The sequence below is a fragment of the Gobio gobio genome, assembly GCF_949357685.1.
Source record: "Gobio gobio genome assembly, chromosome: 14".
In the NCBI taxonomy this organism is placed as follows: Eukaryota; Metazoa; Chordata; class Actinopteri; order Cypriniformes; family Gobionidae; genus Gobio; species Gobio gobio.
The window spans coordinates 42,449,165-42,461,962 of record NC_137107.1 but is presented as its reverse complement, the minus strand read 5'-3'; the positions used below and the strand labels follow the sequence as shown (position 1 = coordinate 42,461,962).

General features: G+C 36.6%; 1 protein-coding gene across 1 annotated transcript; it reads left to right on the top strand.

Annotated features, from left to right (window-relative positions):
• Positions 1-12,363, top strand: mob1bb (MOB kinase activator 1Bb). Its single transcript, XM_079834682.1, has 6 exons — positions 1-189; positions 1,293-1,459; positions 8,487-8,580; positions 8,652-8,785; positions 8,906-9,069; positions 10,966-12,363. The coding sequence occupies exons 1-6, from the start codon at positions 176-178 to the stop codon at positions 11,041-11,043; spliced, it is 651 nt and encodes a 216-aa protein (XP_079690808.1). The 5' UTR covers positions 1-175; the 3' UTR covers positions 11,044-12,363.
• Positions 12,364-12,798: the final 435 nt, after the last annotated feature.

The following is a 12,798-nucleotide window of genomic DNA, read 5'->3' as shown; positions in this document are numbered from 1 at the left end:
ACAGATCTTCAAAACGTTTGTCGGCATCCACCCTGTTTATACTCCAGCGTTGCGTGACTTAAAGATCTACAGACGAGAGGCTCCACAGCGGCTGTGGCAAGTTTGTTGCCAGGTGTCTCTGCACTACACGATCCAGAACCAGCAGCAGAACTCTGAACCGGGCAGACAGCAGAAGATGAGCTTCTTATTGTGAGTTTGACTGTATGATTGCGATGATTATATATAGATTAAGACCAGTTTACTCCTTTAGCTCGTCTTGCTAAAGAGCTGTTTGAGTTTCTGGACCGAACTGACTTGTTCTGCGCGTGCATATCGTTAAACGCGTCAGTATTTCATCCTGACAGTTGTGCTAAAATGTGTTATTTTTTCACGCGAATGCCTCAGCATCGAGATTAACCCAATTCTGGCACATTTTGCACCGGGTTCTTGCCTCTCTAATGTGCGGGGCTGGAAGGGGGGCAGATCTTATGTAATGCGTGTTTGTTTCACACTGTGCTGTTCAAAAAAGCACGTTGTGTGTCTTGTCACTTTGTTTCAGAGGTCAGAGAGTTGCATTGTGTCCAGAGCCTGCGATGCATTCAAAGTTGGAAAACATCCACTGGAAATATGTTGAATGCTGAGAAGCAGAGCTTTTGATGAAATGCCTTGAAATGCAAGCAGTTTTAATTGTTATCAGGCAGTGTATGATGTTTAAACTGTCTTATGAACCTTTTTAAGAGTGCAAAGTAATGTGTTTTTATCCACCATAAATGCAGTTTGGTAAGAGGGTGTGTTTGCTTTCTCTTAAATTACTGTTTACATCTTTAGTAAGAGAGTGAGGATCTCACTCTGATTCTATAATCAGAAGTCCTGGCAGGATCTAGTTTATTGTGATGCATCTTAAATTGAATTTACTGATAAGGTTGTCTATAGAGGCATTAAAGAAGTCCATCATAAGTCAAGTCCAGCTTCCTCAACAAAAAAAACAGCTGCGAGTGATTTCTTTTGGAAATCTTTCTGAAGCTCTTGTGATGGTTCACTGGGAGCATGTGATTTAGGAGAAGTTAAGAACAAACACAGACATGTGATGTCATTGCCATTGTGTTGTTTTTAGATATGACTGATAAAAAATGGCGTGTATATTCCTTTGATTGGAACCAGATAAACTGCATGTTAAAGATGAGAAATATGTAAAAACGTAATATGACGCACACACACACACACGCACGTGTTTCTACAATCCTGATTATGCAGTATTTCGTACAGCCTATTTCGACATTCATTAATTGCCTTTTTTGTTCCATCTCCTCCAGCGGGAATCGTTCGTCTAAGACGTTTAAGCCGAAGAAGAATATTCCGGAAGGTTCTCATCAGTATGAGCTGCTCAAACACGCTGAAGCCACGCTGGGCAGTGGGAACCTGCGTATGGCCGTCATGCTTCCCGACGGAGAAGATCTGAATGAATGGGTGGCTGTCAACAGTAAGAACCCAGAGTGACGGCATATTTATGAATTATGCCCTCATACACTATCCACAAATTGAATCGTTTGTCCTGTAGATGTTTCTATGTGTTCGTTTGCTTTTCTCATTTCCTTCTTAAAAACTTTGACCCTTGACCTATTGATGACACCAAGCCTGACCCATCCTGTCTTTGAATACCCTGTCGGTCCCGAGAGACGCTGTGTACATTGCAGAATTACTAACACACCTCCCCCAGCGTACACACACATACAGTACAAGCCCACAGTCTCAGACTACTACTGAAAATGTTGCTGTTTTGGTAAAAATGAGTAGATCACTGTAACACTTACAGTGAAAAGTTGAGTTTCAAAATGAATACGACATTCATAATGTTTCGTTTGTCTGTACTGATACCAATGTATAATACATACACATTTTCTACCAAGTCAGATAATTTATAAGTCTGATTACTGAAAACTAATTTTGGCGTATACATTCCACGAGATTGCACACTCGTACTATTGATACGCATTGTCATGAGATCGTGTTGGAGCGATAGATAGATAGATAGATAGGAAGAAATAAATTATCCAATAACAATAATACACATAAAAAAAATAACAAGCAGCATACCAACGTTCAACCCCCCCAATGTTCAAACCAAATCTACACCATTGATAATACATACACATTTTCTACCAAGTCAGATAATTTATAAGTCTGATTTCAGGCTTTTTACAGCTGTTAAGCAACCCACTGCATTTATATAGTATTCACACAGATGCAGGGGCACATTAAGTTATTTATTTTTGTATGTATGTATGTATTAGGATTGTGCCGATGGACGATGATGGCTGACCGACATCACGATGGAGCGCCATCATCGTGATGCCACGCCCCCTTTGCGAGTGCGACACAATTAGACATGTGCCGGTAAACGGTAGTACGATATACCGCAATAATGAACATGCACAATATTGTTATCGTGGGCACTTCAAAATACCGTGAATAATTATTTATTACGAATTATTCCGATTTTTAGAATGAATTTTAAGAATACTTTACCCATTAACCGTTTAAAATGAACAACACGTCAAAGAGGAACGCGCACTGATGTAAATAGACCGTGCATGAGCCGAGCACATGGCGGAACAAGGCGCTGAAGTGCACATTCATTCTTCGACAGCAGAGGGCGCTGACGGAACAGCAGAAATGCAGCCGTTTCCCCAGTAATCACATAACCTAATACATAATACTTAAAGACTTAAGGCTATTCATTTTAAAACTTGCATTTTATATTTTAATCTGGACTAAATTACATGCCCTAGATATTGTTTGAATATGTTCTGACTGTTGTTCAATCACACACTTTACAAGGCCTGGAGCATTTATTTAACATTAGTTCCTTCATTAACAAACTGACAATGAAAAATACTTCTAAAGCATGTATTAATCTTAGTTAAATGTACATTTCAGCATACCTATTGTTCTTTATAATTCTTTTGCACTTTAATCTGTTTTAAATATTTGATTACTTTATACCTTTTTGTGTATTGCTTTATTGTATTTAAATGTTTGGTTCTTTTGTTATAAGAAAGTGATTTAACCTGTTGTAGTATGACAACACTTTTTTTGCAACTTATTTCAATATCGTGATAATACCGTATACCGTGATCAAAGCTTCAGCAATTAATCGCAACATGAAAATTTGATACTGGCACATGCCTAGACAAAATCCTCTTCTATAGTATTAGTTAAACTAAAAACTTAGCAGGGATTGCTCTGTAAATTAAATTGAGAATGTAACTAATGCATATATGCCATTTTAAATACTGTAGTCTATGTCAGATATATATATAGGCTACATTTTGAAATCATTTGAGGCTGAAACAACCATACGCATGCGTGTTTATTTTAGTTGTCAGTGAAACAACACACTACAGCCTATAAAACTTTTAAACGATTTTCAGTAAATAATGGTAACCTCAAGAATATAAGAAAATTAAATATTAGTTAGAGAAATATGTGATTCATACTATTTCCCCGCAAAGATGCGTCATATCAAGAATGCGCTTTGAGAGGAATTTGGGACACAAGCTGGATAGACCTTCTCGAATATCTTCATCTTCATGTTTTCTCCTGATGTAGCAAAGCAACACTTGATGTAAAAGGTCTGAAGAGCGGATTTTATCTTCCACAGGGTCAAGACATTTAGGCAATGTTTGATTATTCACTGCCAGAGAAAACGAAACTAAAATCACTGGTGCGTGTGTGTGTGTGAAATGCGCTATTCAAATAAACCAAAGCCTTACCAAGTTTAATAACAAGAACAAACTGTGTTAAATAAAATTTGAAGTAAAAAGGTATTCGTCCTACAGTGTTTTTATACATTACCACAGTAAAGGATGTGAATAGTTATAATAGACTTAATTATAAGCAAACGAAAGGAAGAAACGTTTATAATCCCAAGTGAAAATGGGTGCGACGTGAGTGAAGATTTGGGAAAAGAAACGAGATGTCCATGTCCATTGGGATAAAATGGACTACTAGGCCTATTGTTAAAATTCACGGAAAATCGAGTGACCAGGTCCAGATCGCAAAACAGAATTAAAAAGTGCTATCTGACCATTATTATTTCCTTTATTGGCTAAACAAAGCTTTGTGCTTCACTCCTGTGGTAATATTCACGTGAAACAGCTTCACATACAAAACACTGGCTTAGTAAAATAACTAAGTTATTTTTTTAAAAGTAGAAAATAGTATTTATGTAAAGAGATATATTAAAATAAAAAGAGCTCAACTCTAAAGTGGAAGGAAGCTATTTTTTCCCCCTCACGTGCAACCTAGCGGATGAGTCATTATTTGGGTTAGTAAAAATAACGAAATGATAGTTTTAAGTAGAAAATAGTATATTATCTATCTATTTACCTAATTACCCCCCCCCCCCCCCAAATGACGATATCATCGACCAACCCGACGTTTTACTGTAAACATCGTCAACTGCCAATTTAGGGGACATCGCCCAACCCTAGTATGTATGATATATATATATATATATATGTGTGTGTGTGTGTATATGTATGTATGTGTGTGTGAGAGAGTATAAATATATGTATGTGAAAGGAGAACGTATGTGTGTGAGAGAAAGTATGTGTGAGAGAGTAGAAATGTATGTATATGAAAGGAGAACGTAAGTGTGAGAGAGTAGATATATATATATGTGAAAGGAGCGTATGTGTGTGTGAGAGTAGAAAAATATGTATGTGAAAGGAGAACGTATGTGTGCGAGAGAAAGTATATGTGTGTGTGAGAGTAGAAAAATATGTATGTGAAAGGAGAACGTATGTGTGTGAGAGAGTAGAGATGTATGTATATGAAAGGAGAACGTATGTGTGTGAGAGAAAGTATGTGTGTGAGAGAGTAGAAATATATGTATGTGAAAGGAGAACGTATGTGTGTGAGAGAGTAGAAAAATATGTATGTGAAAGGAGAACGTATGTGTGCGAGAGAAAGTATATGTGTGTGTGAGAGTAGAAAAATATGTATGTGAAAGGAGAACGTATGTGTGTGAGAGAGTAGAGATGTATGTATATGAAAGGAGAACGTATGTGTGTGAGAGAAAGTATGTGTGTGAGAGAGTAGAAATATATGTATGTGAAAGGAGAACGTATGTGTGTGAGAGAGTAGAAATATATGTATGTGAAAGGAGAACGTATGTGTGTGAGAGAGTAGAAATATATGTATGTGAAAGGAGAACGTATGTGTGTGAGAATAGAAATATATGTATGTGAAAGGAGAACGTATGTGAACGTATTTAAATATATATATCTATTTTTTTTAAAATTATTATTATTATTATTATTGATACCCAAGTTCCTGAGTCAGGCGAGCCTTAAACTTTAAAGGGATAGTTCACCCAAAACTGAAAATGCTGTCATCATTTACTCACCCTCAAGTTGTTCCAAACCTGTATGAGTTTCTTTGTTCTGCTGAACACAAGAGGAGATATTTAGAAGAATGTTTGTAACCAAGCAGATAGAGCCACCATTGACTACCATAGTAGGGAAAAAAATTCTATGGTAGTCAATGGTGGCTCTATCTGCTTGGTTACAAACATTCTTCTAAATATCTTCTTTTGTGTTCAGCAGAACAAAGAAACTCATACAGGTTTGGAACAACTTGAGGGTGAGTAAATGATAACAGCATTTTCAGTTTTGGGTGAACTATCCCTTTAAACATGGTGTAGTGGAGAACGATTGCTGCTGTGACTGGTATTCTTTTTTTGCTTTTTTCTACAAAAGCTACATCACCTTGTCTTGTTGTTAAAGTAGTGCATATTTGCATAAATTAATAATCATTTGAAGCTTATTGTATGATTTTTACACAGCAAAAAAAATAGCCTGCATTTGAGTGAAATTCCAGAATTGTCAGCAAGCTGATAGCGTGGCGAATGTTTACATGTTTTTCAATAAATGGGATGCTAATTATCCTTTTGGAGTTATCAAGTTATCAATCTATGTTTTTATGTAGTTGACTTTAAAAAGAAATGAACAGTCTTAAAGAAATATTTATGACTAACTTGTAAGACTAGTCTTAGCGGTTTATGCAATCGGCCACCCTGTTCTTTCAGACAACAAAGCACTTAAATGTGACGAGCTCGTAATCACAACTTCAGAAGTGGGAAGATTATTTCCGATGTCGCATGAAGGCAGCATAACCTGTTTATCTGGACAAGAAATAACTCAGAACGTGATGTTTCCAATTTTTTTAAATATATAATGTGCATACAGGGTGTCATATCGGCCACGCTATATTAACTAATGGGCATTTATTGAAGGGTTCAGAAGCACCAAAATCCCAATATTGTAGCACCAACTTGTGAATTAAACTTTTGATCTGCCCAATTGTTAATGTCGTGAGGCAAAGATTATTATCAGGACAAACTTTTAAGGACTTCTTTTGTAAGATGGACCCAGAAAAACGTTCACAGTGTAAGGTCGATAAAATCTCGCTCCAAAGAGCGGTAACGAGCTGCGACTGAAGGCCGTTGCACATTCGTGTTTCAGCTGGGCAAAATGGATTTGATCATAATATTCTTTATCATATTGTCGAATTTAGGATAGAATGCCAATTGGTTGTTTGGTCATTTATATTTAATAGTTAGTCACACATTTAATCATTCTGTTTTAACCTTTTGTTGCAATTATCGTTCCGTACTGGAGATAGTTAATAATTACAGAGTAATTCAGAAAGGATCAAAATGTAACAATTTTATTAACAGTCAGGTAAATATATAATGCCAATTTCCTAATCAATTCAAGATAATTCATACATAACATCAAATATTCCATAATAGCCTAAAGAGTGAAAGATTTCCTGACTTTTCTGAATATTGCGTAACACAGATCATTCGCTGTGTTACGGGCCAATCTTATTAAAGTATTGCGCCCCGATCTTTCTGCTCCACTTCCTTATATTGCTCAGACCAAGACCGAAACCTCTTTCAAATAGAAACACATGCTAACAATGGTAATTTACATCTAATCACTGTCCCATATGACCTGTATTGACTCCAAAAGCCACACCCACCATCATAAGTCAGATATCTCTAAGCTCTAAAAACTCTTATTAACTTCTTGTATACTTATGTGGTTATGAGATTTTTGTACCATTGGCACTGAGACATTTCAATCGATATCAAACACGTATAAAACTGTAAAGTGAGAATTGACATTAAATCCAATAGATTTTGGGTATATTTCTGTGATCTCCCAGGAGAGAGAATCAGGAGTTTGGGGGAAGTTTCAGGTAAAACGAAATGCATGTAAATTAGAGCCATTCTCAGTTGATTCACTCAGTGGGACGTCGGCTGCGAAAAGTGTCCTCTCAGTGAGTAATTGTCAATCTGGAGTTATGCAAATTTTCACAGTCTTTCAACAGTTTTCATCAAAATTACATTTAAATAATCTTTTATAGAATTCTATATATAACATTCTGCTTTCTAAAAGATTTGTATATTGTATTACATTTTTGTTTTAAATGTATATCTGTATTTGCAATGAAAATAGTCTGTGAAGCTGATGTGGCATTAAAGGATTAGTTCACTTTTAAATAAACTTTTGCTGATAATTTACTCACCCCCATGTCATCCAAGATGTCCATGTCTTTCTTTCTGCAGTTGAAAAGAAATTAAGGTTTTGGATGAAAACAGTCCAGGGTTTTTCTCCATATAATGGACTTCAATGGGCTCCAAACGGTTCAAGGTCCAAATGACAGTTTCAGTGCAGCTTTAAACGATACCAGGCGATGAATAAGGGTCTTATCTAGCGAAACGATCAGTTTCTGCGAGAAACCGAGCAGTATTTATGCTATTATTTTACCTCTTAACAGACGAACGCGATCATCTCTGAGCTCAGCCATAACTTCCGGAGAGTGAGGTCAAATTAGATCGTGGTCATAGATATATCGATCGTAGATGCCTCATTCTACTGATCCGTGCAGTCGCTAATGAGGCATCTATGTATACATCTATGACCACGATCTAATTTGACCTCACTCTCCGGAAGTTAGAAGTTATCGCGTTCGTCTGTTAAGAGGTAAAATAATAGCATAAATACTGCTTGTTTTCTCGCAGAAACTGATCGTTTCGCTAGATAAGACCCTTATTCATCGTCTGGTATCGTTTAAAGCCCTTTGAAGCTGCACTGAAACTGTCATTTGGACCTTGAACCGTTTGTAGCCCATTGAAGTCCATTATATGGAGAAAAACCCTGGACTGTTTTCATCCAAAACCTTAATTTCTTTTCGACTGCAGAAAGAAAGACATGGACATCTTGGATGACATGGGGGTGAGTAAATTATCAGCAAAAGTTTATTTAAAAGTGAACTAATCCTTTAAAAATGCTACTACTCAGCGATTTATTTAAAATTTTGTGTAAATGTATTGTGAATGTACATCTTTCTTAGTGAAAAACAAACTAGAACTTCTAATTATGCATTATAGATCAGTTACGCAAAACAAGGTTTTTGTTTGGTTGTCTCTGCAGCGGTGGATTTCTTTAACCAGATTAACATGCTGTACGGCACCATCACAGATTTCTGCTCGGAGGAAAGCTGTCTGGTCATGTCTGCTGGACCAAAGTGAGTTTGTTTGGACAGTGAGGAATGACTGCGTCCGTATGTCACTGCTTCACTCATATCTTTTCTTTTAGATACGAGTATCACTGGGCCGATGGGACCAACATTAAGAAGCCTATTAAGTGCTCTGCTCCCAAGTACATCGACTATCTGATGACTTGGGTTCAAGACCAGCTGGATGACGAGACCCTGTTTCCTTCTAAAATAGGTACCCATTCACACTGCTGCTCTTAGCCATACTAATATGGTGGAGTTCTGTGCATTTAAACTTATGTATCAGTATTTTAACAAATTGCACAAAGTTAATGTGAACTATATCCATATCCAGGTGTTCCCTTCCCCAAGAACTTCATGTCTGTGGCCAAGACTATTCTGAAGCGTTTGTTCAGAGTTTATGCCCATATATATCATCAACACTTCGACGCGGTCATGCGGCTTCAGGAGGAAGCTCACCTCAACACGTCTTTCAAGCACTTCATCTTCTTTGTACAGGTGCTGTCACTGCTTTATACTTCTTAAGAACATCCTAAAATTATGAAAGAGGCTTTTCAGAGTCAAAATCACGGCCTAAAGTTACTTACAGCTTTTATTATAGGCGGCGGCTATTTGCACCAAGTGAAAATAGCATATTTTCTTAGCGATTGATGCTATTTACACAGTGTAAACAATGTAAACATAGCAGTATTTTCTTTGCAATAAGTGTAAATAGTAGTTAGATGCTAAATAGTGGCAGATAATATTTGTTGTACATTAAATGGTATGCAATAATAACATAATTTAACATTTCATATTTTAATTGCATTTAAATCATATTATATTAAAAGTATTAATTATATTATATTTATTAAATAGATGTCGCCTTATTGGGACAATAAAGCCCGCCCTACACCTACCCCAAACCCTATAACCAAAAAAAAAAACATTACACACTTTATTAAACGCACGTTAGACCACTTTTCGAATATTTTTAATTGAAAATGTATGCCTTTCCAATAGGGCTGCTCGATTATGGAAAAAATCATAATCACGATTATTTTGGGCAATATTGAAATCACGATTATGTAACACGATTATTTCACATGACTTTGGGAATGTGTTGCATTTATTAAAAAGACACCTTTCAACAATTCAATTGAAATTGTAACATTTGTTGTACTTTTTGATATGCACACGAGTCACGAGACTCACGAACTGAGAGAGATTGTGGCTTCGGGAGGGGCGGATGTGCGCGTTTCATTCAGAACGCAAGACAAAATGAGTGTTCTTGCAAAACTGAACATGGCAATATAATCGTTTTTTCTCGATTGTACTATTTTGGTGATCGTTGGGAGGCAAAATCGAAATCGAAATTCGATTAATTGCACAGCCCTACTTTCCAATCTGATATGTGATGGGAACAAGGAGCAGAGTGAGTTCGGCAAAAGGCATATTCAAACTCGGGTCGATTTGTGTCAACTTCCTGCCACGTGCTTACCCCTACATTATTGCTGCTGTAGAAAACCCAGCGTCTTCCATAATTTTGGTCTGGCCCAACCAGAATATCAGTGGGCGGAGTTAGTGTAAATAGCCTCTGCCAACTAGACGGGCTATTTGCACTTAGTGTAAACATACACTCCATTTTTTATATGGAAGCAACTGCAAAAGATATGAGTTAAAAATCTAAATGAACAATTTCACTGCCAGTCATAGTCTGATTGTAGGAGTTGTACACTTTAAGCAACTTGCTGAATTAATATAGTTTTCAAATGATATGGAGTCACCTCGGTGTGTGTATATGGTCTACCGCGGGTCCCCTTACAGTGAAATCGTCCTTTTGCGCCACCATGTTTCTACAGTAGCCCTAAACGGACAAACTTCTCTACAGAGCGCTGCTGTCTCAGACGATGACATCTTTGTCCTGTGTCGGCCACCGTTCTCTATGTGCTTCGAAAGGGAGGGGTGAGCGGTGGATGGTTGCAATTCACAACCTCACCACTAGATGCCGCTAAAAATCACACAGTGCACCTTTAAGTGAAGTTATTACAAAAGATTTCTATTTCAAATAAATGCTGTTTTGAAAGCTGCACAAAAGCTTTCAAAATGTTTCTTGAGCAGCAAATCATCATATCAGTATGATTTCTGAAGGATCATGTGACACTGAAGACTGGAGTAATGATGCTGAAAATTCTGCTTTGATCACAGAAATAAATTACATTTTACAATATATTCACATAGAAAACTGTAATAATATTTCACAATATTACTGTTTTTACTGTATTTTTGATCAAATAAATGCAGCCTTGGTGAGCAGAAAAGACTTCAGCAGAAAATCTTACAGACCCAAAAGTTTAGTGTAGTTCTGATGTTCGTGAATGTAAAATAAATGGTGCTTATTTTGTCTGTTTTCAGGAGTTTAACCTGATCGACCGCAAGGAGCTGGTGCCTCTTCAGGAGCTCATTGAGAAACTCACAACAAAAGACAGATAAACTGAGAAGAAGAAAAAAAAGATCCTGCTCTCTCTTCTGACTCTCCCTTCTATCTTTTGCTTTGTACAGATGATCTAACCCCACAGCACTGCTAGGCCAAGCGTAGTGAAATTACAGGATCAGCACAATACTAATATCAGTGAATGGATCAAACCGTGTTTGGCGTTTGACGACAACATGCACGGATGAAATGGCTATATATGATTTTTAGTTTCTCAAGTCCTTCACATTGTTTAGCTTGGTCACTGAACAGGAGGGATTTTAACCCATGAGAAATGAACTTAGTACTTTAACGTGTTAGCATGGCGTCTGTGCCATGGTAAAGCAGCGAATGGGTGATTCGCTCGCTTTGGCTAGTGTGAATGTTTCAAGGGTGTTTGTTTCTTCAACGCGGTAATGCTGACAGCAAAACGATGGAGTTAAATGGCTATTTTCCTATGCAATAATGACCTTGTCATTTGTAATGTTATTGGACAGAATTGTTTCTATCAGAGTTTTATGGAGCTTGTTTGTTCATGGTCTCTTTCTGATCTGTGGATTTAATATCGGTCACTTTGAAGGTTTATTTTAGCTATGTTTTAAATACCGAAATATGAATTGTGCATGCTGGAAGTGCTACTTTGTCAGACCCAGACAACTGATGGGACGCTGCTCGCCCTTATTTTTTATCTTATGCTGTGCGTCAGAAACAAGACGTGTATGATAACGGCTCTTGAGTGTCTGATAAGACGTATGTTTTGCACATGTCACAACTGTTGCAGTTTAAGTTGGTTGGCAAACTTTGATGCTTTTCCGTCGCATGACATCCATTTGAAATCTACTTGTACATACAGTCAGAACAGTTTGGAAATATTCAGTGCGTTGATGAGTTTAGTTGTGAGTTGTTAGGGTTTGATATTGATAAATGAATGACTGGAATTTTCTTTTCTACCTCCATTTTAACCATCTCTGTTCTTCTACTACCACTTTTATAGTTGTGTTTGAAAATATTTGTTCCTTTGGACATTTTGAAGTTCTTATTGTTTCACGAATGTAATAATTTTAATTCTAATGGTTCGAACTATGCCATAGTGTAACGGTGCCAGCTGCTGATAAATATTGGACATATTTGAAGTATTTATAGAGAGATTTTTGTCACGGAAATGAGAATATATTTTCCCTGAAATGTAAAATAATTAGGGTAGATTAGATATGTAAATATGTGCAGCTGATTTCCTGATGTTGTTGTAGTTGACATTAATAAAATAATATCACTAACTGATGTTGTGATATTTTTGCTGTACATACTGGAGCAAATAAAACCCTTCTCTTAATACGTTGTATTTATGTATTTTGTGAGTTTATATATAATTTAATAAGTATATATATATATATATATATATATATATATATATATATATATATATATATATATATATATATATATATATATATATATATATATATTATACAGTACACACACACACGTATATGAAACTACAGTGTTTTTCAGGTAGTATTGTTTTTATGAATTACTTAGAACATTGTTCTGTTAAACACTTGCTATTTAAAAAAAAAAAAGTGCTTTATAAATAAACTTTGACTTTAGTGGAGGCCAGGTCATCTGATGCAGCACTCCATCACTCTCCAATTTGACAAATAGCTCTTGCGTAACCTGGAGGTGTGTTTAAGGTCACCGTCCGGTTGGAAAACAAATGATGGGCCAACTGAAGTGCAAACCAGCTGGGATGGCATGCCGCTGCAAAGTGTAACTTA

Coding starts and splice junctions, on each gene's coding strand:
- mob1bb (XM_079834682.1), top strand. Junction 8,581..8,651: donor GTCATGTCTGCTGGACCAAA/GTGAGTTTGTTT, acceptor CTTTTCTTTTAG/ATACGAGTATCACTGGGCCG. Junction 9,070..10,965: donor ACTTCATCTTCTTTGTACAG/GTGCTGTCACTG, acceptor GTCTGTTTTCAG/GAGTTTAACCTGATCGACCG.